The 27,427-nt window shown below is 44.3% G+C and overlaps 1 protein-coding gene across 2 annotated transcripts in view; it reads left to right on the forward strand.

The window, feature by feature from the left end:
• LCT (lactase) overlaps nt 1–27,427 on the forward strand; it is a 51,492-nt gene that overhangs the window by 11,237 nt on the left and 12,828 nt on the right. For both annotated transcript variants that reach the window (XM_058715427.1, XM_058715428.1), the window contains exons 3-10: nt 235–318; nt 4,791–4,893; nt 6,168–6,243; nt 10,318–11,047; nt 14,672–15,317; nt 19,251–20,801; nt 21,474–21,742; nt 25,925–26,215. In XM_058715427.1, the coding sequence (XP_058571410.1) occupies nt 235–318; nt 4,791–4,893; nt 6,168–6,243; nt 10,318–11,047; nt 14,672–15,317; nt 19,251–20,801; nt 21,474–21,742; nt 25,925–26,215 (3,750 nt within the window). The remainder of the gene's footprint in view (nt 1–234; nt 319–4,790; nt 4,894–6,167; nt 6,244–10,317; nt 11,048–14,671; nt 15,318–19,250; nt 20,802–21,473; nt 21,743–25,924; nt 26,216–27,427) is intronic.

The raw sequence follows: 27,427 nt of genomic DNA on the forward strand, positions 1-27,427 counted from the left end.
TGTGTGCCGAGCACTTTGCTGAGTATGTGGTGATATATTCCCAGCAACATGCAGGCACAAGGCTTCCATACATTCTCACTCTGTCCCAGCTTCTCCTCTACCTGCTTTTTCCTGGAAAATCTCACTTCGGAGTATCCATTCAGTAGGAGGAGGAGAAACAAAAAAGGATACTTCTGAACAGTACTTTATCTTGAAATTGCTTATGTTCTAACGATCCTATTTACTTATTTCTAGGGCACCGTCGATTTCCTCTCTCTTGATTTGTTTTATGAATGCCAAAGTGAGGCAAGTTTGCCACAGAAGTTGAGTAAATTACAGGTAATTTGAGCCATTTCCCATATTGATGAATGGTGAAGCTTCCTGACAGCATATTAGACATTTTTTTAAATGTTTATTTTGTTTAGAGACAGTGTGTGTGAGCTGGGGAGGGGCAGAGAGAGAGGGAGAGAGAGAATCCCAAGCAGACTCTGGGCTGTTAGCACAGAGCTAGATGGGGGCTTGATCCTATAAACCATAAGATCATGATCTGAGCTGATACCAAGACTGGGATGTTTAACTGATTGAGTGCCCCAGCATATTAGACATTTAATGCTCTGGCTGATGTGTAAACTGAGCTATTCCATGCAGAGCCAGCAGACCTGCAGAGCTGCATCTGGGCAGATCTCCAGTGAATGCATTGCTGGAGAACTTTGCAGGGTCAGGCAGTCTTCCCTGGAAGAGGTAATGAGGGTTGTCTTATTAAGGTAAATATCCCACATGGATCTCTTGTGTAGATATCTGAGAATTGAAATTCCAGTCAGTGTTCATCCTAAGATTTAAAAGGGCTTTTCATGGATGGTGGTTGTGGTTGCACAACAACGTGAAAGTACTTAATGCCACTGAACTGTAAAAATGGTTATGATGGCAATTTTTTATTTTTTTATTTTTTATTTTATTTATTTATTTTTGATATTTATTTATTTTTTTTAATTTTAATATGAAATTTATTGTCAAATTGGTTTCCATACAACACCCAGTGCTCATCCCAACAGGTGCCCTCCTCAATGCCCGTCACCCACTTTCCCCTCCCTTCCACCCCCCACCAACCCTCAGTTTGTTCTCAGTTTTTAAGAGTCTCTTTTTTTCTCTAAAATCAAATACTAATTTTTTTTACATTTATTTATTTTTGAGAGATAGAGACAGAGTGTGAGTGGGAGAGGAGCAGAGAGAGAGGGAGACAAAGAATCCGGAGCAGGCTCCAGGTTCTGAGCTGTCAGCACAGAGCCCGACGTGGGGCTTGAACTCACCAACTGTGAGATCATGACCTGAGCCGAAGTTGGGCACTCAACTGACAGAGCCACCCAGGCGCCCCGATACTAAATCTTTTTTTTTTTTAACTATACATTACTCTATTTAAAGGCTTCCATATATTATATAGTTCATATAACTTGAATTAATGGTTCTGCAGGTGAAATGCACACACTAGCAGCATCACCTTGGAAATGCAAATTCTTTTTTTTATTTTTATTTTTATTTTATTTTTTAATTTTTTAATGTTTATTTATTTATTTATTTATTTATTAATATATGAAATTTATTGTCAAATTGGTTTCCATACAACACCCAGTGCTCATCCCAAAAGATGCCCTCTTCAATACCCATCACCTACCCTTCCCTCCCTCGCACCCATCAACCCCCAGTTTGTTCTCAGTTTTTAAGAGTCTCTTATGCTTTGGCTCTCTTCCTCTCTAACGATGGCAAATTTTATGTATGTCTCACCACAACTGAAAAAAAAAAAGACATTTCACACCCAGGTCTGCTGAATCAGATGCCAGCTATGGGGATCTTCCTGTAAACTTAGGCCCTTCCTTCCCGTTCCCAGGATTGTTTTCCTCAAGTCTAATGATTGTGACTATTTAGAGAAAGTATGTTGGATGCCACCTACCTACCTACCTATTAGCTTTCTGTCCTATGCTTGGTTACTGCTGAGCACCTTCCTCATGGAAGACAAATCCCCAATTCCCTGGAGTCCTGACTGTTAGCCCATCTCCGAACAGGTTAGAACAGATTGCACACCCAGTGGCTTCTCTCTGGCCTTCCTGGGTCCTAGCAGTATTTCCATACTTACCCCTGAAGTGCTGCCCTCGCACAGGCCTCTCCAGGGACACCTGGCCACCAGCATTCACCCGTGTCTTCCTCTTGCCTCTGCAGGTGTGGGTTATAAAGCCACTCCCCTCTGCTTTCAGCCCTGGGCCTCCTGGCTTTGAATCCCAGCACCCCCACCACCAGGCAGGGTGGATTGTTAGAGGAATTACCTGTTTAAAGGCCAAGCTCATCAGTGTCAAACCCTCAGTGCTGCAGCTAGGTGGGAACTCCATTTGACCCGAGGCTGGAAGCTTGAAATGGACTAATTAGCATCAGTCCCATCCCTGTGTCTATGGGTTTCCTGCTGACCTTGTAGGCACTGCCGCTTTTATTGTTTACAAATACTATGATCTAATAATCAAAGACAGCAGATGCATTCACAAGGTATTTGAGTAATAGCTGCTATGACTTTAGTGCCTGCTCTGTGCCCAGCACCGCGTGGGGCACTTTATTTCATGTTATCCCTTACAGCAGACCCCAACACTTAAGAAACTTAACCAAGGTCAGACATGAGGTAGTGAGCAGAGCTGGAATTGGAACCAGGGCTTTCTCATGACACCACACTCCCTCTGCAAGACAAAAATAATTCCAAGGTGTTGGGGACATTATAATGAGGGTGGCATTTTTGAAAATCATGTATAATTTTAGTTGTTTTTGCAAATATCTTCTTACCTGAACCCAAACTGGCTTGACCCAGAGACTGCACTGGTGGGCTTGGTGGGCCAGATTTCTGGGCCGTAAGCAGTGCTGAAGTAGTGTCTTCAAGGCCTGCTGATGCCTATCACACCTAAACCTATCTTTTGTCTTCTTTAAGGACTTCAATCAGGGCTTGTTCCTCAGCTAATGGGTTCATTGTCTGATATTTTAAAACTGTCTGGGTTAGGCAGATGGAGCATGCCTCAGAGAGGCCATCAACAGAGGACTGGCTTAATTTCTGCTTGAGGATGTGGTTTATAGTGTTTCTCTTTTGACATCAAAACGTTTTCAAGAAGGCCTGTTCCCCCCAGTGTCTGGATAAAGCTGTGAACTCTCAGTTGAGAGCTGGCCAGCCGAATAGTAAAACCCTCCTGGACAAACTTGGCAGCCTTTTATTAGGAGTTCTTTATTCCTATTATTTCCTTAGGTAGGGATTAGGTTCCAGATGCTGTATTTGACACTTCAGATGTAGCTCTAAAGATTCAGGATGACCACTTTCATCACCAGCTATGAGGAGAGAACTGAGCTGGAGAGGAGACTGTCCCTCTCTGGGCTCGTTGGTTTACAGGCGTGTACCATTTCCCACACAGCACGCCCAGGACAGGAAGAACAGCTTTCTCCCCAGGCGAGGGGCTGACTTGTGTCCCCAAGAACCCAGATCATTCTGCCCACTGCTTCCTTCAGAGTGTACCCTTCCTCCTCATCTGGGGTCCTCTCACCCTGCTCCTGGAGGCTTGAAGGCCTGGAGGAGCAGGTCCCACGCTGTCCCATTCCCGTTTCCTTCCACTCTCCCCAGAGCACCTGCACATCCTTCTCTGAGCCTCAGGGACCCTGAGCTGCTGCTCTTCTCACCAGCACACAGGTGTTTTAGGGCTAGAAGACATCCTCATGCCCAGCACATCTAAATTCTGCAGGAGGTGCATGAGCAGTGCCCCTGTTCTCTGAGCAGGTAAAGGCTCTGCTCACCCAGGAAATTCCCCACTCAGCTGAAGGCTCCTTCAGCCCTCCTGGCCCCCATTGTGTGTTGATCTTTCAGGAGAGAGAAAATCCTCGGTCCCCTTAGCTGTTGGGTTCCCCTGCATCCACCCAGCAAGGGAAAGAATGAGGACTGTGTGAGCTGCACCTCCTTTAACTGTGGTCTTGGGCAACTTAGCTTCTCAAGGCTGAAGGCACTTTATCTGTAAAGAAGGGGGATTGTTGCAGGTGACTCTGAGAAAATAAAGAATGAGCCTGCCTTCTTTGGAAGTAGTTGCTATCGGTATCTCTCAGTAGCTTTTAACTCCTCCGAAGAGGAAAAACTTGATGTGGGGAAAATGACCAAACCCAACCTCCCCCCCAGAAAAGGTAATTTAAAGTGAAGTCAAACAACATGTTTCCTTTGACAGTGAAATGGCTTAGAAATGGGAGAAAAGTCACACCTGTTCCATTTGAATGAGGGCCGCTTTATCATCATTATTATTATGGAAAATGTGAAATATGTCTACAAGAAAAGTATAATGAAGCCATCCCCAACTTCAAAAGCTATCGACTCATGGCTGATCTTGTTTCATCTATGCCCCATCTTCCCCTTCTCAAGTCAGGTTGTTTTGAAGCAAACCCCAGACATCCATAAATACTGTGATGGTGGCACCTGATTAAGCCTCTTATAGTAAGAAAGGCCCCTAACATGAGTGGATGGCCTTGTCCCTGGTCCCAACACAGTGCCTGGTTGGGCACTGTAAGCCTTGTAAGCATGCTAAGCCTATCTCTTTGGTGTGGGTTGATGGGGAGGGTGTGGCCACTGTTACTGAAAAGTGTAGCTCATTCTCCCTCAGAGTCTAGAGTCTGCTTCCTTTCCTAATTGAGATGTCTGGAGGTCATTTCCCAAACCGGAGTGAGGTTCGTAACTTCTCATCTTGAAAATCTATCCTTGTTATCAAAAAACTTATGCTAGGCAACTTCAATTCACTTGTTGCCTTTATCTTTTTCAGACTGTTGAGCCAAAAGTAAAAATTTTCATCTTCAATCTAAGATTCCAGGACTGCCCCTCCACCAGGAAGAAGTCAGCCAGACTGCTCTTCAGCCTTCTCGAGGGTGAGTGGACCATTGCTGGCGAGGTTTTGAGTCACATTTGGTGCACTGGCTTGGCAGTAGCAGTCCTGAAAGTCTGGGGTTCCAATAAGAAGAAGGACCAGAGGAGGGCTGGTCTGAGAGCCCACCCCAGATGCCTTTGTACCCTCTGTCCCTTAGCTCCCACTGACCCAAGAAAGACGAGGGGTTCTGTATAAAGATGACAAGGATGCCTCGGTCTTGTGTAAATAAAGGCCATCAGGCCTCAGGTATCAGGTGTAAGCAGGGGAACTGCTCTGTGCTTGCGTGTCCCCTTCCATTACCCATCCCTCTGATATCTCACCTTTGCCTCACTCTGCTTCTTCTTATTCACGTCCGCATTTCACTTCAGCTTGCACATGGCCCTAGTGGGCACCTCACCAAAACCTTCATGTCTAAGACCCACAGCTCATGGACCATCTTCTCTGTGCCTCTTAGTTCAAGTTCAAATTCTTGAGAGTGAATCTGACTGGGGGCCCATGGATCAGGAGATCACTCTTGGTCCAGTCGGGTCAAGGGTAAGGTGGATTCTGTTAAGGCATCAGGGGCTGAGGATCTACTAGAGACTCTGCAGGAGGGTCTGAGGGCCACATTCCTGGGTGTCCTGACATCCATCCCAGTCACCCTATAAGGCAGAGTATGGTATAAGTCAGTAGTGCCCTTTTTACTACCTGTAACCAGTACTGAGCTGACTTCACAGACCTCCTGACACTCATCCATAGATACCACTTAATAACCCTCACCCTAACTCATTTTTTGATGGCATACCTATCTCTATTCTTAAGTTCCATCCCATTCTAAATGGCTAAAATGGTCAATTTTATGTTGATGCATAGTTTACTACAATTTAAAAAATTCCATCCTTTTCTGATGTCTGAGTTCTTCTAAATCAATTGTTCTCCATGTGTGGTCTCCAGACCAGCAGCATCAGCCTCACCTGGGACCTTGTTAGACATTCAAATCCTTGAGCCCTATGTCAGATGCACTGGATCAGAAACTGTGAGGTGGGCCCAGCAATTTGTGCTTTACAAGCTCTGCAGGTGATTCTGATGCACACGGAAGTTTGAGAACCACTGTTCTAAGTAGGTGGAAATCACTTCTGACCTCCTTAGTGCTTTAGTCCATGGCATTTTCCAGGGAGCTTAGAACAATTGCTTGGAGTTTGGGTGTGTTGTATATATAAGGAAAACGATTGATGGCAATCATGCATATTGTTGGTTGGACTTCAGGGAGAATTAATTAAACTTCTTCTTTTACAGCCATAAATAAAAGCCAAGTGATCACCATTGGGTTTGATCTCAATACTTTCCTGAGCTGTTCAAGTTCCAAGAAAAGGTAATGTTAGATTTCCTGCTGAAGTATCAATAGCTGATGTTTGCAGAATATTCTTTCATACGTGTGATCTCATGGGACTGTTGCCATCTGCCTCTCGCCAGTGATTTTATCATGGCTGTTCTGTAGGCGAGAGATAAAGGCTCAGAGGGGATGGCAGAGAGAGCCTGTCTCCCATTGCATCTTACCCGGGGCCCACATGGTCCTGCATCCTCTCTTGTCATTCTGCACTGGTGACCTTTGCAGTTTGTCCAAGTGTACACAATGAGTAGAGCTGGTATCTGAACCCCTGTCTTCTAATTTAAGATCTTGTTGGAGACAACCTGAGTTTGTGGAACAGCAGCCTGGGTTAAAGATATATCTGACCACCCCACTGAAGTTACGTGTTCTGAGTAAGTGAGGTTGGTTCTGTATACCTGTTTCCTCATGTGATATGTAAAACATCTTCCCCTTGAGGAGATAGCATAGGTAGGAGATTGAACTGTTGCAGTGGGGCAGAAACCTAACTCAGTGGTGTTCTAAGAAGAGGTTGTTTTTGACTTTCGTGGGTTGTTTTTTTTTACTTTGTTTTTTATTTCCTTAAGTAATCCCTATACCCAATGTGGGGCTTGAATTCATGACCCTAAAGATAAACAGTCACAGCCTCTACCAACTGAGACAGCCAGGCATACCCTAAGAAGAGAGGTTTTAATTTATGTGGGGTTGCAAATAATTTCTTACCAAAATTATGGCTAAAATACCAAAATTTGTAAATGGCATACTTTAAAAAAAAATTAGAGCAGGTTTTAGGTTACCCCCATAATGACCCTCTCACAACACTCAAAATCCGATGTGCTTCCCAAGTGAGCATGAAAAGGATGGTGTGGACTCCTGAAATCATTGTTGCACTGTATGCTAACTAATTTGGATGTAAATTTAAAAAAAATTTAAAATAAAATTTAAAAAATAAAATAAAATAAAAACCTAAAAGACAAAAAAGACATGGGCCAACCACGTACAAATGACATCCTCTCTCCACATGACAAACCTAAAAGACAAAAACCTAAAAGGATGGTGTGGAAACCAGGAGATGGTTGTTCCCCAGAAACGTCAGCCTTCCATGGGTATGTTACACATGTGAGCTTCATGCACCATGCATTGATGAAAGACAAAGACTGGAAAGAATCATTTGGCCTCCCAGACTTTGAGCTAGAGCTCTCCTTACCCTACCTCAGACTGCTAGAAAAGCTCTGTCCAGGGTCACTCACTCAGTTGCTACCATCTTCTTGTGCTTTTCCTCTCCTAGCACTTGTGTATCTCAATCTGTTGTTCAGTCCTCTCAACTCACTTCAAGCTCTGCCGGTTAAACCAACAGACCCCGAGTGGCTGCTACTGTCAGGCTTTGTGCTGGGAGTATGAATGGTAGAAAGAGCAGATAGGGCAAAAGTGCTCCCTGACCACACTCGGAGTCAGCTGAGGATTACTGGGCTATGTCTTTTCAGAAAATAGAACTCAAGAGGCCATAATGAAAGGGTTACCCAGAAAGCTCAGTAATTATAAAACCACAAGATGCCATATGATATCAGCTCCAAGGTTCTCCCTCTAAACTTGGCCTGAGGCAAAGGTCCAACACTGGCTGACATTAAACTAACAGCCGGCGATCCTCATTCAGGGGGATGTTGGTGGAGAGTCTGCTGGGGGCCAGGGCAGACTGAGGGGGGTTCCAACAGGAGTAACATCCTTTTCTCTTTGAGAATCTTAGACCTTGGAGGGGAAGCAGAGTGGCCCACAAATGACTCTAATACCAGATTGTGGCAGAAGACAAAGCATTGCTCCACAGAAGGGGGAGAAAGAGCATTATCTGGGATGCTCTGAGGTGGCTGGGGGCAGGGGAGGGATAGCTGAAGGAGGACTACCTGCAAGGCCTGGGCATAGAAACTGAGGCTATGCTAAATCTCTTGAGAGATACTCAGTATACTCATACTGAGTATGTTAAATCTCCTCCCAAGTTAGGTAAACCTGAACTTCCAGCATTAAAGCTTTAAGAGCAAATTGAGGGGTGGTTGGCTGGCTCAGTCAGAAGAACATGTAACTCTTGATCTCAAGGTTGTGAGTTCTAGATCCATGCTGGGTGAAGAGATTATACATACATACATATATACATACATAAGCAAATAAAAAAGCAAATGAATAATTAAGCAGTCCTTTAGAGCAAATTGTATTTTATCCAGGGACTGTTTGTTTCTTTCCTCAAGACTTCATTTCTTCCAAGCCAGGAGGACAATCAGGATCAGGAGTTTTAGGTCAGAGTAGCTGAGTCTGTTCATTGAGTGGGTGTCACCTGTGTCCCTGGTTGTGCTCCAGAGACCTGTATATATTATGGATAATCCATAACTATAGATTACCCCCCACCCCCACTGCTGTTTTAGCAAATGTGAGTTCGTTGACGCTTCATAAAATAGGAGGTACTTAAGTTTGGAAGACCCAGATTTCTCTCCATTGGACAGAGGTCCCTCTGCAATGTCCCTGTCACTTCTACCAATTTTGTGCTCTGGGCTAACCACGCACAAATGACATCCTCCCTCCACATGATGGCCATTGGACAGGAGATGCCCTTGTACTGCACCCCCTTCCGCCATCCCCCTGTGATTCCCCCTCCAGACCAAACACATCCACCTACACCAACCCTTCCTCAACATTGCCCTCTGCTGGTGTAACTGCCACATGCTCTCTTACAGTGCCTTCCAGCCTGTAGGCCAGGACTTGGAGATTGGTAAACCAATTTAGGGTTTGTTTTGAAACATGAGAAGAAAATGTTTTATTAAAAAAAGAAAGGAAGAGGGGCGCCTGGGTGGCTCAGTCGGTTAAGCGTCCGACTTCAGCTCAGGTCATGAACTTGCAGTTTGTGAGTTCAAGACCCGCATCAAGCTCTGTGCTGCCAGCTTGGAGCCTGCTTCTGATTCTGTGTCTCCCTCTCTCTCTGCCCCTCCCCTGCTTATGCTCTGTCTCTCTCTGCCTCTCAAAAATAAATAAATGTTAAAAGAAAATTAAAAACAAAAAAGGAAGGAAGGAAAGACAGAAGGAGAGAAATGGACTAGAATAAAAAAGAAACTAGAGTGCATTCATGTAAGGATAGCATTTTTACAGTATGTTTTATTTCAAATATATATATTTATCTGAATTTATATATATGAAATATTTAAAAATATATGAATGTCTACACATCTACAAATACAGTGATATGTGGTTAAAAACACAGGCTGTATTCTACAGTTTGTAAACTATGTGATTAAGGAGTTCTCATTAAAAAAAACAAGATGTGGGTTCATTTACATTACACAGGCTGGAGATGGATGATCTACAGTAGGTATAATCATCAGGAATCCAGGCTTCTGCCTTAATTTTTGTCATCCTTAACAAGGCTTCCACCTTATTGTCCATCATGACTGCATGAGCTCCTGCCATTGTGTCCATAATCCAGGCAGCATAAAGGAGAAAGGAGGTTGTAGCTGGTGTTAATATTTAGCTGATGCACATCAGTAGAGCTACACCAGTAATTCAGTTATTGAAATACTTTCTTCCATACCAGCTGACAAACAGGTGCTGGTCCCCTGATGCCCAGAATATACTCATTTCTTTGACTCTCAATCTCCTTCTCTATAGGATACGGTTAAATAACTGTAGTCCTTATCTAATAAATTCATGAAAATTAATGGAGAGACCTACATTCATATCACAGTGGCCAGCACAGAATCAAGGCATAATGAGTTAAAGCCATCATTATGATTAGCTATGTTTTATAAACAGTAAGAAGAAAAATCATGGCATCAGAACTAAAGACAGTATTTGAGGACAAGCTAATACACAGAACGGTAGGCTTGGCACAGTGTTTGGAGTCCTGCAGAAGCAATAATAACTCACCTAAGAAGAGGCAATAATAGTAATTTTCCCATCTACCAGGCACTTGTGTGGCTTTTGACTCAGTGTTTCTCGAACCTTTACTAATTACACACATTGCCGCCATCCATCAGTCTGGGGGCGCAGGTAGCCCGCAGGGTCATTACTCACCGTGTCCTTTCCGTCTTTCGGATCCCGCAGCGGGCCCTGCTCTCGGACAGACAGCGCGCCCCTCCAGACCGCCGCGCAGCCTGCCCTAGGGACGGCAGTAGGTTCCTCCTCGCCGCGGGGCTCCGCCTACCGGAGAGTCTGGGGAACATTTGCCAACCAATCCACGGCCGAAAGGGACGCTTTCCTGCGGGAATATTTCCCCGAAGGCTTCCTCTGGGGCGTCTCCACGGGAGCCTTTAACGTGGAAGGAGGCTGGGCCGAGGGCGGAAGAGGGCCGAGCGTCTGGGACCACCTGGGTCGCCGGCACGCCTCCGAGGGCGCAGCAACACCGGAGGTGGCCAGTGACAGCTACCACAAGGTGGACACCGATGTGGCCCTGCTTCGCGGCCTCCAAGCTCACGTCTACAAGTTCTCCATCTCCTGGTCCCGCATCTTCCCCACGGGGCTCGGGCCCGGACCCAGCCGCCAGGGCGTCGCCTACTACAGCAGGCTCATCGACAGCCTGCTGGACGCACGCATCCAGCCCATGGCCACGCTCTTCCACTGGGACCTGCCCCAGGCCCTGCAGGAGCGCGGCGGGTGGCAGGACGACAGTGTGGTGGACGCCTTCCTGGACTACGCGGCTTTTTGCTTCGCCACCTTCGGGGACCGCGTGAAGCTGTGGGTGACCTTCCATGAGCCGTGGGTGATGAGCTACGCGGGCTACGGCACTGGCCGACACGCACCGGGCATCTCCGACCCGGGCGTGGCTTCTTTCAAGGTACTTCTCGTCCTTGCAGTACTGCCTCACTGGAGGAGAATTTGGCTGGGAGAAAGTCATTGTCTCTTCCAGTCAGAATGCGTTTACTTTTTGTGCTTTAAAGGAAGCCAGAGGGAGGGAAGGCACCATAAATCGTTAATCACCTTATTTTGTCCAAATACTGCTGGCACTTTGATAAGTTATTACATCCTTGGAACAGCGCTGGTGGATGAGGGAACTGGGGCTCAGAGAGGAGAAACTGTTTCCTGATGGCATCGCTACAGGGTCAGCAGTTTGAAGCCAGAATCTGAGCCCAAGTCTGCTTGAGTCTACAGCAGATTTTCCTTGTCATCCAGGACTCTTAGTTGCATGGGACAGAAAAACCAACCCAGACAGACTTAAGCCAAGTGGGAGTCCATCAGCTCCGGAAACTGAAAAGTCTGGGCTTTAATATGATTTTTTTAAATGTTTATTTATTTTGAGAGAGTGAGAGAGAGCATGAGTTGGGGAGGGGCAGAGAGAGAGAAAATCCCAAGCAGGCCCCAAGCTGTCAGCACAGAGCTGGAGGGGGGGGCTTGATCCAACTAACAGTGACATAATGACCTGAGCTGAAATCAAGAGTCGGAGGCTCAACCAACTGAGCCACCCAGGCATCCCTGAAAAGTCTGGGTTTTAGCTGGTCAGAGTGGAGCTTGATCAGATCCCAAACAATGCCACTAGTACTCAATTTCTCTTCTTGCCCCTCCTTGTTGGTTTTCTACTTGGGCTGCTTGGTAACCAGATGGTAGCAGCTACGCTCTCCTATTTCAAGACCAGCAGGAAAGAAAGCTTACCTCTCTTCTGGCATTCCCAGCAAACGTGTCCCTGTGCCTTATGCTTGCTGCATGGGTTGCATGCCCATCCCTGAACCAATCACTAAGTTTAGGCTGGGAAAATGTTGTGCAGTGACTGGTCTGGGTCTGGGTCTCAGCTCTACCCTTCCACACACTGGCTGAGAGGTGGGGAGGTGGAAAAGGAAAAAGGGTTTGGCTTTCCAGAGGGTAGGCAGGGTATCATTTCCATAAGAAGGGGATGTATATACTGGACACAAAATTTTAAGTAGCTTAATATGGGCCCTTTCCATCATTTCTTTTTTTGCTCAAATCTCCCAGAAAACTCACCAGCTTTCCCTGACATCCATATTCAGGATGCACATGTTAGCCTGGCTTTCCCCTGCCACATCTTGGGTTCTGTTCTGAAATAGGAGTCTTTGCCTTGCCCTATGCTAGGTGTTAAGGAGGATGCATGACCCATATCCTCAAGATTTAATACTTTTTGGAGATGATACAAATAAATACACATAAGAAAATTAGAGAACAATCCAAAATGTCCACATTCAGAATGAGCTAAAATCAATGACTTGATGAAATGCCAAAAATTAGAGTGAAGTCAAAGCTTCCACTCTGCTCTTGTTCAACAAGAGCATACACACCAAGAGAGAACACTTCTCAAAATGGAAGGTTTGAACCTGTTTGTCTCCTTGTTGTAAAACTCATCCCAACCTCTTCTCCTGGCTTCTTATCCCTACAACTGTGGCTCCTGGAAAGTCCACACCACCTTTCTCCTTCAATTCTTGCTTTGATTTATTAGTTAAAACAGTATAATACCATTAAGGGAAGATTGCAAAGAAAACGGTTCACTCATAATTTTGCCCATATGTCCTTCCAGTCCTTGCATTCACAGTGTACTTACAGAGTGCACTAAATTCAGTGCCTTTAAAAAATTTTTTTTAATATTTATTTATTTTTGAGACAGAGACAGAGCATGAACAGGGGAGTGTCAGAGAGAGAGGGAGACACAGAATCCGAAGGAGGCTCCAGGCTCTGAGCTGTCAGCACAGAGCCCGACGCGGGGCTTGAACTCACAAACCGTGAGATCATGACCTGAGCCAAAGTCGGACGTTTAACCGACTGAGCCACCCAAGCACCCTTAGTACATTTTTTCAAGTAGACTTTATTTTTTTTAATGTTTATTTATTTTGAGAGAGAGAGAGATGGGGGAGGGGCAGAGAGAGAGAATCCCAAGCAGACTCCATGCTGACAGTGCTGATGCAGGGCTCAAACCCACAAACCATAAGATCATGACCTGAGCCAAAATCAAGAATCAGATGTTTAACTGATAGAGCCACCCAGGTGCCCCAAGTACACTTTATTTTTTACAGTGGTTTTAAGTCCACAGCAAAATTGAACAGAAGTTAACGTAGATTTTCCATATACCCTCTGCTCCCACAAGTGCACAGCTCCCCCCGTTATTGACATCCCCCACGAGCATGGTACATTTGTTATGATGATTGAACCCACACTGGCTGTCGTAATCACCCTAGTGCCCATTTCTTATCTGACATGTCATTAACACCTTTCCATGTTCTTACATGGCCACAATGACTGGTTTTGCTAGTTGTTTCATATTCCGCTGAGCCCCCTGCCTGATGCTGACTCAGTTAGAAGGCACACATTCCTGCCTTTTGGAAAGAAGCACAGTTTACCATTGGAGTTTAGGACCCTGTTAAGGATTAACATTTGCAACATGAGAAGCAGTGAGGAGTTTGACTTCCTAAGGCATATTTTGATCTGAAAGTCTTCAAGAGTAAGTGTCATTATCTTCAGATGATAAAAATGAAAAAGGAAAGGATGATAAGCAATAGTAATCTCCCTCCTACACCCCAAGTGTCTGCTTGGTGCTCTGTATACATGATCTTATTTAGTCCTCCTAAATGAATGCATAATTACCACTTCTTGCATACAAGGAAACTGAATGAGAAGCAAGTTAGTGACAAAGTCAAGATTGGAGTCTAGGTTTGTTACACTCCAGACACCCTGCTTTTGCCCGTTTTCCCATGGCACTCTGCCAAGGAAAGCTGTTAACTTTTGTAAGACCTTGAGTTAAGTCTACAAAGAGATTCCTGGTCATGGGTTTTCTTCCTAGATTTCATTAAGTGGAAACAGCAGGTAGGTTAGAAAGAATTGTCCCATCCCTTCTGTGTCAAATAAAATGATCATCCCAAATTCGTTGTTGATGAATTATTCAATAAGCACTTACTAAGAACAAAGTCAGAATAGCATCATGGGGGACAATACAGGCAGAGTCAGGCTTCTTACATTCTATACCTCTCTAGATCTTGTTCCCCTCATCTGTATAGTGGTAATAATAATTATACTGTCACACAAGACTGTTGGGAGGAGCTTATGAGAGAATTCATTAACAATTTTTTACTGTGAAATATGGTTCTATTGACCTGTTGATGGTGATGTTGACTTGTTGATGTTATTGGCTGTTGATATTGCTGGCATTGGTGTTGATGATGTTGATGTCAACATTGTCCATGTTGTTGATTTACTGACATTGTTAGCATCAATCTTAACTACTTTTTGATATTGTTGACTTGTTGATATTGGCATTGACTTGCTGATGACTTCCTGATGTTGTTGGCATTGGTGCTGTTATTGATGTGGACATTTTCATTGTGGCTATTTTATTAACATTGGTAACATTATTGACATTCGTATTAACTTGTTGTTGTAGACTTGTTATTGGCTTGTGGTTGTTGTTGGCTTTGTTATTAGCTGTTATTAAGCACTGGATTTCTTTCTTTTTTTTCCTCACAAGGTGGCTCACTTGGTCCTCAAGGCTCATGCCAGAGTTTGGCACCACTATAATAGCTACTATCGTCCACAGCAGCAGGGACGTGTGGGCATTGTGTTGAACTCAGACTGGGCAGAACCTCTGTCCCCAGAGAGGCCTGAGGACCTGAGTGCCTCTGAACGCTTCTTGCACTTCATGCTGGGCTGGTTTGCACACCCCATCTTTGTGGATGGAGACTACCCTGCTGCCCTGAAGGCCCAAATCCAACAGATGAACCAACAGTGCCCCAGTCTTGTGGTCCAGCTCCCTGAGTTCACCAAGGCAGAGAAGCAACTCCTGAAAGGCTCTGCTGATTTTCTGGGTCTGTCTCATTACACTTCTCGCCTTATCAGCACGGCCCAACAAGATTCCTGCATCCCTAGCTATGACACCATTGGAGGCTTTTCCCAACATGTGGACCCTGCATGGCCCCAGACCTCATCCCCTTGGATTTATGTGGTGCCCTGGGGTATAAGGAGGCTATTGCAGTTTGTATCTTTGGAATACACAAGAGGAAAAGTTCCGATCTACCTGGCTGGGAATGGCATGCCCATAGGGGAGACTGAAGATCTCCTTGAGGATTCCTTGAGAGTAGACTACTTCAATAAATATATCAATGAGGTGCTCAAAGGTAAGAATGGTGGATATGCTGGTGATTGGAAGGTGGGTGGTACTTCTCCAAGTCTTCAGATTTCTGTTTAATGAGACAAAGACAGTCTCCTAAGAAAATGAAGCCAAAAAGTAGTGTTAGTAGTAATAGCATGAGTCCTTCATATCAGCCTCCTAGCTGTTTCCCCCAGAAGCCTCAAGTGTTTGTTCCTATGTTCGTATTCCCTATAATGCCGCCTCCTACACTCTGCCCATTTGAGTCCTATCCATTGATCAAAAACTCATCATCTTTTAACACATTCATTTAACAAATATTTATTCAGTGCCTGTTATGTACCGCACATTGCACAAGACAGTAAGGGTAAAATATTGAGCAAATATCATCTTTTCCCATAGGACCCTCAGAGTTTACAGAGGGTCACAGACAGAAAATTGTAATAAAGGATGCCAATGGCATTATAGGAGGGGACTCCAACCCATTAAATCTTCCCTCGTTGTTCTGGCCACATTCATCTCCATCTCCGTAAGTCAGCTATAAAATCTACATTCCACATCATTCACTTTGATCCCATTAATTCATATCTACTGCACCAGTCTTACCTAACATAGTTTCATACGTCTTTTTAAATTTTTTAAAATATTTTTTTAATATTTATTTATTTTTGAGAGAGAAAGAGAGTTTAATATTTTTTAATGTTTATTTTTGAGAGAGAGAGACAGAGCACGAGCAGGGGAGAGGCAGAGAGAGAGGGAGACACAGAATCCGAAGCAGGCTTTAGGCTCTGAGCTGTCAGCACAGAGCCCGATGTGGGGCTCGAACTCATGAATCATGAGATCATGACGTGACACAAAGCTGTGAGATCATAACCAACTGAGCCACCCAAGCACACCTAAATTTTTTTTATTTTAATTCTAATATAGTTAACACACAGTGTTATATTGGTTTCAGGTGTACAATACAGTGATCTGACAATTCTATACATTGCTTAGTGCTCATTATGATAAGTGTACTCATAATTTCCTTCAGCTATTTAACCCCCCCCTCCACCCCTCCTCTCTGGTAACCATCAGTTTGTTGTCTATGGTTAAGAGTCGGCTTCTTGGTTTATCTCTTTTATTCTTTGTTCATTTGTTTTGTTTGTTCCACACATGAATGAAATCATATGGTATTTGTCTTTCTCTGACTTCACTTAGCATTTTATCATCTAGATGCATCCATATTGTTGCAAATGACAAGATTTCATTCTTTTTTATGGCTGAGTAATGTTCTATTATATATAAATACCACATCTTCTTTATCCATTCATCTATTGATGGACACTTGCGCTGCTTCCATAATTTGGCTATTGTAATTAATGCTGCAGTAAACAGAGTGCCTATATCTTTTCAAATTAGTATTTTTGTATTCTTTGTAAATACCCAGTAGTGGAATTACTGGATCACATCATAATTCTATTTTTAATTTTTTTTGAGGAACCTCCATACTGTTTTCCACAGTGACTGCACTAAGTTGCATTCCTACCAATGGTGCATGAGGGCTCCTTTTTCTCCACATCCTCACCAGCACTTATTATTTCTTATGGTTTTGATTTTAGCTATTCTGACAAGCATGAGGTGATATTTCATTGTAGTTTTGATTTGCATTTCCCTGATGATTAGTGATGTTGAACATCTTTTCATGTGTCCTTTGGCCATCTGGATGTCATCTTTGGAGAAATGTCTGCTTGTGTCTTTGGCCCATTTTTTACTTGGTTTATTTTTTTTTTAGGTGTTGAGTTGTATCAGTTCTTTATATGTTTTGGATATTAATCCTTTATTGGATATGTTATTTTCAAATATCTTCTCCCATTCCAGAGGTTGTCTTTTAGTTTTGTTGATTGTTTCCTTCATTGTGAAAAAGCTTTTTATTTTTATGTAGTCCCAATAGTTTATTTTCGCTTTTGTTTCCCTTGCCTCAGGACACATATCTAGAAAGATGTTGATATGGCTGATGTCAGAGAAGTTACTGCCCGTGCTCTCTTGTAGGATTTTTACGGTTTCAGATCTCACATTTAGGTCTTGAATCCATTTTGAGTTTATTTTTGTGTATGGTGTAGAAAATTGGTCCACTTTCATTCTTTTGCATGTAGCTGTTCAATTTTCCCAACACCATTTGTTGAAGACTATCTTTTCCCCATATGTCTTTTTATTCCAAGTAAAAAGGAATGGCAAATAATTTTCATGTCCTATATCAGCACTAATCGAGTGATATATGGCTAGCCACCTGCCTAGAGGGCTATTCTGAGAAGATTTCAAGGCCCTGTGTAGATTCAGAGAGAAAGAGTTGACTAGCAATACCTACCCTGGGCACTGCAGTTAGGAATGGAGACACCTTAGGGAGTGGAGGCCTCAGTGTTCATGAGGCCGGACACCCTCTCTTTTACTTTGCTTGTGTTCTCAGCATCAAGGGTACAATTATGTAATCTTCACAATCTTGGAATCCCTCTAGGACATTATCTCAAGAGATCTTTGAAACAGCCTTGTGCAGAAAATAGGAGCAGAGATCATCCTCATGAGACCATTGTGAAAACTGATGCTCTGAGAGATTACATGGTGTGCCCAAACAGCCAGTGAGTGAAACTACAGGCCTTTCTATCACTGGCTCATCAATACCCACTAACCTATGAAGCTTCTATTCATTTTTGTTTCTAGAGCCTTTTACAGCCTGGGACAAAGTAGGTGTTTACTAAATTATTCATTGAATGAATAAATGAATTATATAAAATAAATGAATTGCCAGCCACTTATATAGTCAATGTTTGTTGAGAGGCTGTGTAATCTGATAAAAATAGGGCTTAATACTTTGCTGGTTCCCAGTTTGAGCCCAAAGCCATTGCTTTACTTTGACACTGGCTTTTGGTTGACTCACTAGATGCTTTTTTTTTTATTCTCTCACAGTTCTGCAGGCCAGAAGTCCACAATGGAGATGCTGGTAGGGCCACTCTCCCTCTGAAGTCTCCAGAGGAGACTCTTTCCTTGCCTCTTTCAGCATCTGGTGGTTCCAGGCATTTCTTGGCTGTTGGCTGCATTGCCCCAATCTCTGCCTCCATCTTCGTGGAGACCTATCTTTCTCTTTTAAGGATGCTTGTCATTGGATTTTGGACTCACCCAGTTAATGCAGGATGATCTCATCTTAAGATCCTTAACTTAATTACATCTACAAAGACTTCTTTTCCAAATAAGATTACATTAACTGGTACCAAGTTAAGATTTGGACATATCTTTTTTGGGGACCACCATTCAGCTCACTGTACCAGGAAATACCTTACTGTAGGCATTATTTCTCTTTTTTAAGAGGGGATGTGTGATCATTTTATGTCAGTATTGCTAGACGTAAGGAAAAACAAAAGTATATTTTAAATATTAAATGATTTATGCATTCTATAAAAAAACAAGGAATCCTGATAGTAGCAGATGGGACACATGCTTGTATTCATTTGGAGGCAGGGATGGCCTTCTGGATTGAGGTTTATGACCATAGATGTGGCCTGATGATTCGTGGGCATCTTGTGGATTCTCTTTTATTCATTCTGAGGAAAAAGGGTTAACATTTTTGGGATAACCTAAATCCCCTCCAAAACGTGCATATGAAAAGGAAAACCTTTAAATAGCAACATCAGTAACAGAGACTATTTTTTTTAATTTTATTTATTTTTATTTTTTATTTTTTGAGAGAGGGAGAGAAAGCATGAGTGTAAGCAGGGGAGGGGCAGAGAGAGAGGGAGAGAGGGAAAGAAGCCAGAGCAGGCTCCATCGTCAGCACAGAGCCCAAGGGTGGGGTGCAGGAGGCTCTCTCCTGACTGACTGTGAGATTGTGACCTGAGCCAAAATCAGGAGTCAGACACTTAACCAACTGAGTCACCCAGGTGCCCCATAGAGACTTGAAAATAATCCAAAGTTTTGTTTTTCTCCATAGCTATCAAGGAGGACTTAGTGGATGTTCGATCTTACATCGCTCGTGCCCTCATGGATGGCTTTGAAGGCCCCTTTGGTTACAGCCAGAGGTTTGGACTGTATCATGTCAACTTCAATGACAGCAGCAAGCCAAGGACTCCCAGGAAATCTGCCTACTTTTTCACCAGCATCATTGAAAAGAACGGTTTCCTCCCCAAGGCAGTAAAGAGACTGCCACCACCCAGTTTAGCAAACTTCCCACGTAAAATCAGAGCCTTCACTTTTCCGTCTGATGTGCCCTCCAAAGCTAAAGTAGTTTGGGAAAAGTTCTCCAACCAACCCAAGTTTGAAAGAGATTTGTTCTACCATGGTACTTTCAGAGAGGACTTTCTCTGGGGCGTGTCCTCATCAGCCTATCAGATTGAAGGAGCTTGGAATGCTGATGGCAAAGGCCCCAGCATCTGGGATAACTTCACCCACACACCAGGGAGCAATGTGAAAGGCAATGCCACTGGAGACATCGCCTGTGACAGCTATAACCAACTGGATGCCGATCTGAATATGCTTCGAGCTTTGAAGGTGAAGGCCTATCACTTCTCTATCTCCTGGTCTCGGATTTTCCCAACAGGGAGAAACAATTCTATCAACAGACACGGTGTTGATTATTACAACAGGCTGATCAATGGCTTGGTGGCAAGCAACATCTCTCCCATGGTGACACTGTTCCACTGGGACCTGCCCCAGGCCCTCCAGGATATTGGAGGCTGGGAAAATCCTTCCTTGATTGAGTTGTTTAACAGCTATGCAGACTTTTGTTTCCAGACCTTTGGGGACAGAGTCAAGTTCTGGATGACCTTTAATGAGCCCACATACCAGGCATGGTTGGGTTATGGCTCAGGGGATTTTCCTCCAAAGGTGAAAGACCCAGGCTGGGGACCTTACAGAATTGGCCATGCAATCATCAAAGCTCATGCCAGAGTATATCACACTTACGATGAGAAATACAGGCAGGAACAGAAGGGGGTCATCTCTTTGAGCCTCAGTGCACACTGGGCAGAGCCCAAGTCCCCTGAGATCCCAAGGGATGTGGAGGCAGCTGACCGAGTGCTGCAGTTCTCACTGGGCTGGTTTGCCCACCCCATTTTCCGAAACGGAGACTATCCCGATGCCATGAAGTGGAAAGTGGGGAACAGGAGTGAGCTTCAACACTTAGCCACCTCCCGCCTGCCAAGCTTCACTGAGGAAGAGAAGAGGTACATCAGGGCCACAGCTGACGTGTTCTGCCTCAACACCTACTCCTCCAGAATTGTGCAGCACAAAACACCCAGGTTAAACCCACCCTCCTATGAAGATGACCAGGAGGCAACCAAGGAGGAGGACCCTTCATGGCCTTCCACAGCAATAAACAGAGCCACACCCTGGGGGACACGAAGACTGCTCAACTGGATCAAGGAAGAGTATGGTGACATACCCATTTACATCACTGAAAATGGAGTGGGGCTGACAAATCCAAAAGTGGAAGATACTGATAGGATATTTTACCACAAAACCTACATCAATGAAGCTTTGAAAGGTATGTGAGAATTCATGTCCCCCTTACAGAATCTTCCAGCATCCATATCTCATGTGCCTGACATGGTTTGGCAAAGTGGATTACAAACCATAAACAAGTCTCTCTTAGGCTCTAACTCCATAATTCTTTTCCTGTCGGGGGTTACATATCCCTTTGGAAATCTGAAAAAAAGCCATGGTCATCTACCCAGATGTACACATACAGAGTCCCCATACAAGTATTTTCATGGGTCCATCCATTCATTATTGAGCAACTACTATGTGGCAAGTTCTATTTTAAGTGCAGTGAACAAAAAGATAACTTTCTGTTAAAATGGTGCATATGTTATATTCTGGTGAGTTTCATGCACCCCAGAACAAGAAACTCTTCTCTAAAACACATTTCTATGTGTAACTTCTACAGTGGGCTGAGACTCTTGATTTCAAGCCTGTCCCTTTACCCCAACAAAAGAATTTGGTTTTGCAAAGATTGGTCATTAATACTTGCTATGAGGGCATCAGTGCTGGCAAAAAAAGAAGGTGCTCTGTCCATCTGGGCATACATTAATCGTGGGTACAAGTTAATGGTTTAGGACTACTGTCTTAAGTGATGTGCCAGTACTTGTCTAGGGTTCTTGAGAACCTCACCCTCCAGGTGTAAAGCTCTTCTCTGCTCACTTTGGAATGTTCCCAGCCTACCGACTTGATGGTGTAGACCTTCGAGGGTATTCTGCATGGTCTCTGATGGACAACTTTGAGTGGCTGAATGGCTACACAGTCAAGTTTGGACTGTACCATGTTGATTTCAATAACACGAACAGACCTCGCACAGCAAGAGCCTCTGCCAGGTACTACACAGAGGTCATCACCAACAACGGCATGCCGCTGTCCAGGGAAGACGAGTTTGTCTATGGACAGTTTCCCGAGGGCTTCATCTGGAGTGCAGCTTCCGCCGCATATCAGGTGAGAAGTTCAGGGCAGTTCAACGACAGCTATTGCAGACCTACTATGTGCCAGGCTGTGGGCTTGGTGCTAGGAGGGCAGGCAAGAACAGGGGATTGTCACAGACCTGCAGCAGGAAAGTACGGGTGCCGTATACGGAATCTGGGAGGTCCTCTCCATGGACAGACCAGCTTCCTCACATCCCCCAATTCAGGCAGACTCGTGGCTGCTTGGGCTATGCTGAGAGGGACGTAGGCAGGCAAAATGGAGCAGGTGGACCTGGGCACAAACACTTAGGCAGAGACCCGCAAACCAGAAGATTGTCTGCTGGAATATGTTCGTTTCTCACCTAGTCTCTTCCGAGCAGGCAGTTTGCTCAGAATGGCTGTCACGTGGGCCTGGGCTTGTTTTGATGTCCTGGCAGCATCATACTGTAACCTTATTCATGCCAAAATAAGCTCAATAATACAGAAAATACGAGGGTTTTCCTTTTTTCACAGAAAAAGATAAAAAGCAAAGAGTCACTTGCCCAGGCAGCTAGTGGAGGTCCCTGCTTTACATCTTCTGCCTCCATTCATTTTCTTTGAAGAAGGATTGGAGGCTCTGTGTTCCCTGCAGACCCTGGGCAGAGTCAGTGCTGTGAGCTGACCTGACTCTGGGTGTGCTTGTCCCTTGGGTTTCCTTCTACTCAGCCACAGCTGCTGAAGATGTTTTTGAGGGGGGTGAGGGTGAGATCCTCCCAGATGGCTGCACTACCAGGTCACAATGAAGTCTCAGACTAAATTCTGCTATGTCCAGACATTTATTAACTACATGTACAAACACAAAACCTGTTCGTGTATCCTATTCTGTGGACTGGAGGAAACCCCAATTCTTGGTCCTCTTCGGTGCTCTGGCCAACACTTTAAATGAAAGAAACACTTGAGGACATGCCAGGGTTTCAGAGACAGTGTTCTGTTACTGTTACTGTGGGCAAACAGAGTCCTCTGTAGCAAGGTTTCCCCAATTTGGCCTGATTGACATTTGCATGGATAATTCTTTGTTGTGGGGCTTTCCTGTGCACTGTAGGATGTTAAGCAGCATCCCTGACCTCTACCCACTAGAGGTCAGCAGATTCCTCCCCAAGTTGTAACAACTAAAAATGCCTGTAGACATTTGCTAAATGTCTCTTCGGGGACAAAATATTCCCTGGGTGAGAACCACTATCCACAGGTTTACAGCTGGACACAGGAAGGGTTAGGAATTCATTCTAGGGCACAGGTGGCAGACCTTGTAGGATTCTTAAACACTGTCCATGCAAGGGAAAAGGAGTGTCCTTGAAAAGCTTTTAGCCAACCCACATCTTGAATGATTAAACTGGCATTAGCAAGCACCCATTTTCTATTCATTAGACAGCAGGCACAATTGTCACCATTTGAAACATTATGTGGTCTAATTAGCAAAGAGTTAAGTGTGAATCAAGAATTGATTAGAAGGGCTTATACTGTGGCCTTCCTGATTAGATACTACCTGATTGTGCATTCTTTTTTTTTTTTTTTAATTTTTTTTTAATGTTTATTTAGACAGAGCATGAACAGGGGAGGGGCAGAGAGAGAGGGAGACACAGAATCTGAAACAGGCTCCAGGCTCTGAGCTGTCAGTACAGAGCCCATCGCAGGGCTCGAACTCACAGACCGTGAGATCATGACCTGAGCCGAAGTCAGATGCTTAACTGACTGAGCCACCCAGGCACCCCTATTGTGCATTCTTTTTAAAAAAAAAATTTTTTTTAACGTTTATTTATTTTTGAGACAGAGAGAGACAGAGCATGAACGGGGGAGGGTCAGAGAGAGGGAGACACAGAATCCGAAACAGGCTCCAGGCTCTGAGCTGTCAGCACAGAGCCTGACGCGGAGCTCGAACTCACGGACCGCGAGATCATGACCTGAGCCGAAGTTGGCCGCCCAACCGACCAAGCCACCCAGGCGCCCCTGTGCATTCTTTTTAAAACCTTTTATTTGGAAATCCTTTTGAACACAGAGAAAAGTTGAAGAAATAGTAGAGGACTCCTGTATATCCTTTCCCCATATTTCTCAACTGTTAAAATTTTACCATTTGCCATATTTTCTGTGTGTGTGTATGTGCACACACATATATATAGTATATATATGAAACTGATTTTATCACTTGAATAAGAAAGTGTTTACCCAGTTTCTCTACCATAAAATTAAGTATTTTTTATTTATAAATAATAATTATTTTGTGGGGATCTACTTGGAGACTATATAAATAGGCTTTTCCTCATCAAATTTCACCCACTAGTTTTAGCAGCTGTTGACAATTTGTGCCTGAATCAGTTATTACTGTGATAGGTGACAAATGGTGATTTTCTAATTTCATGATTCCTCTAATATTTATCAGGGGGCATTCAACAGAAAGGTCAAACTTTGACTTTTCTCATATTTATTCATACTATATAAATATGCATCAGCAGTATGGCCTGATGCAGTCCTATTTTATTCAGTGAGTTATCATATTATTATGTATTTAGATGTTCACATTTTCCACATTTTGCTATAGGGAGTGCCTTTTAGCCAGATCCTGTGTCCTTTTCACATGGCCCATCATTATTTGAGCACTTGCTTAGTTCTTTCTTGTACAAGATGTTCCAGACTCAGCTTATACCTTTTCTGTCCCAGCCCTGTAATCATCCCTTTGTCTAATGAACCCTTTCTCTTACTGGATAGGGGCGTTTAGAAACCAAGATCTAGGTGCTGGATATGCTCACTGCTACTGGGGTGTCGTCATTCTAGAATTCCTCTAGCTAGGAAATTCACATATATACGCACAAAAACACGTGCACTTGTATGTTATTTCTATATCTACCCCATCTCTATGTGGATTACCAACATTTTTTTAATGTTTATTTATTTTTGAGAGAGAGACAGAGCGTGAGTGGGGAAGGGGCAGAGACAGAGAGAGAGAGACAGAATCCAAAGCAGGCTCCAGGCTCTGAGCTGTTAGCACAGAGCCCAATGCAGGGCTTGAACTCATGAACCATAAGATCATGACCTGAGTCGAAGTTGGACACTTAACCATCTGAACCACCCAGGCACCCCCTATCTCTATGTAGATTTTAAAACCATGAGTTCATACTGATACCTCCAAATCCAATCCACAGGCTCGATGCTAGCTTTCCCATTGGCCATATTTTATATCTCTTTTCTCCAGTGGTGAAAACTCTAGCTCCTAATAGCCTCAACATGGTTACTTATTTCCTTGATCCCCCTGCATTAACTGATCTCTTGCACTGGTACCTTCCTGCTGGCCCTGAGCCCACTTGCATGGGGCTGTGCAGGCCACGCTGGGGTGCGTGTTCTTGGTCAGGATGCCAGCAATACCTTAGCTCCATCCAGTCACATAACATCATGGTGTATGTGCTATATTGCTTTAAAGTAAATTACAGGGGCACCTGGGTGGCTCAGTATGTTAAGCATCCGACTTTGGCTCAGGTCACAATCTCACAATTCATGAGTTCAAGCCCTGCGTCGGGCTCTGTGCTAACGGCTCAGAGCCTGGAGCCTGTTTCAGATTCTGTGTCTCCCTCTTTCTCTCTGCTCCTCCCTTGTGCTCTCTCTCATAAATAAATAAACACTAAAAAGAAGTAAATTACAGAACTTGTACCTATCATACTACCTAAGCCTGTAAGTAGGCATTTGCTTAGTGGCTTATGGTCACTTTCCCTATAAGGTGGGGGACGGGAGGAGGGCAGGGGGAGAAGAAGGAGGCACAGAAACTGTGACCCAGGTCCTGATTTGAAATTCTGCCTCCGCAGCTGGCACCAGTGGTATTTGTTTGACTGTGACTGGGGCTGGAGGCATGTGATTGTTCATTCAGACTTTTAGTGCACAGCTGCCATATACCAGACACTGCTACATTAAGTGCTGGGACACCAAGATGAAAGTCACGATGCCTGGGCCTCAGAGTCTTATGGGAAGTCAGTCAGCAATCCCGTAACTGTGAGATGCAGCATGACGCTGCCAGGATGGACACAAAGTGTGTACAGAAAGCTCTAGGAGTCCAAAAATCAGAGGGTGGCCAGAGAAGGTTCCCAGAGGAAGTGACACTGACATGGGTCCTGACTTGCAGCTCCCCCACTGACAGAAAGGAACTTGTGAAGGCTAGACTGCATGACTTAATTTGACCATGTCTTGTCATCTTGAGATCGAAGGTGCATGGAGAGCAGATGGCAAAGGACTCAGTATTTGGGACACATTTTCTCACACACCGCTGAAGGTTGGAAATGATGACACCGGAGATGTGGCCTGTGACAGTTATCACAAGATTGCTGAGGACGTGGTTGCCCTGCAGAACTTGGCTGTCTCCCACTATCGCTTCTCCATCTCCTGGTCTCGTATCCTCCCGGATGGAACCACAAAATATATCAATGAAGCAGGCCTCAACTACTACGTGCGGCTCATTGACGCGCTGCTGGCTGCCAACATCAAGCCCCAGGTGAGGTTGGGCCCCAGCCAGGACATTGGTCAAGTCCACATGGGGGAGCCAGCTGGGCCAGGGAGCTCTTTACTGTGTAAACAAAATGCTGTTTTTTAGATTCAGTTTTTGAACTATCAATAAATTCACATGATGCAGAATTTAAAAAGCATTAAGAGTCCACAGTGAAGATTTACCTTCAGTCTCTGACCCCAAGCCATCCAGTTCCCCTCCTTACAGGCAGTCAAGTTTGCTAGGTTCTCATGTCTGCCTTTTGCAGAGGCCAGTCAGGAGACCTATACATGTGTGCGTGTTTGATCCTTTCCCCTCTTTTTTCCTAACGGTCACGTACATGCAGTTTGGTGCTTGCTTTTAATTAATTGTATTTATTTCTTTTTAAAAAATGTTTATTTATTTTGAGAGAGAGAGAGAGATGAGGGGAGGGACAGAGAGAGGGAGAGAGAAAATCCCAAGCAGGCTCCCCACTGTCAGTGTAGAGCCCAATACAGGGCTCAATCCCACGAACCGTGAGATCATGACCTGAACTGAAATCAAGAGTCAGACGCTCAATTGACTTAGCCACCCAGGTACCCCCCTTTTTTTTAAATAGGCTTCATGCCCACTGTGGACCCCAACATCAGGGTTGAGCTCATGACCCTGAGATCAAGACCTGAGCTAAGATCAAGAGTGGAATGCTTAACCAACTGAGCCCTTCACAGTATTTTTTTTTTAACATTTATTTATTTTTGAGACAGACAGAGCATGAACAGGGGAGGGTCAGAGAAAGAGGGAGACACAGAATCTGAAACAGGCTCCAGGCTCTGAGCTGTCAGCACAGAGCCTGACGCGGGGCTCGAACCCACGGACCATGAGAACATGACCTGAGCCGAAGTCGGACGCTTAACCGACTGAGCCACCCAGGCACCCCCCTTCACAGTATTTTTTACACATATTTCCGCAACCATATGTAGCTTCCCTGTTTATTCTTTTTTTAAAAAAAGTTATGTGGAATTGTTTATATCTTACTTCTTGAATTACTTTTCTGTTAATTAACACTCTTCCCTGTGATGTTTCCAATATTTGCCATCTTAACCAATGGTGCAATGAGTAACCATAGGCATACATAATTTTGGGTGGGTGTAAGTTTATCTGTAGGCTGTGGTCCTAGGAGCAGAATTGCTGGGGCAAAAGTGCATGTGTTTTGCAGCCAGGAGTTACTTTTTTTAATGTTCT

The sequence above is a fragment of the Neofelis nebulosa genome, chromosome 2 (genome assembly GCF_028018385.1).
Source record: "Neofelis nebulosa isolate mNeoNeb1 chromosome 2, mNeoNeb1.pri, whole genome shotgun sequence".
Classification (NCBI taxonomy): domain Eukaryota; kingdom Metazoa; phylum Chordata; class Mammalia; order Carnivora; family Felidae; genus Neofelis; species Neofelis nebulosa.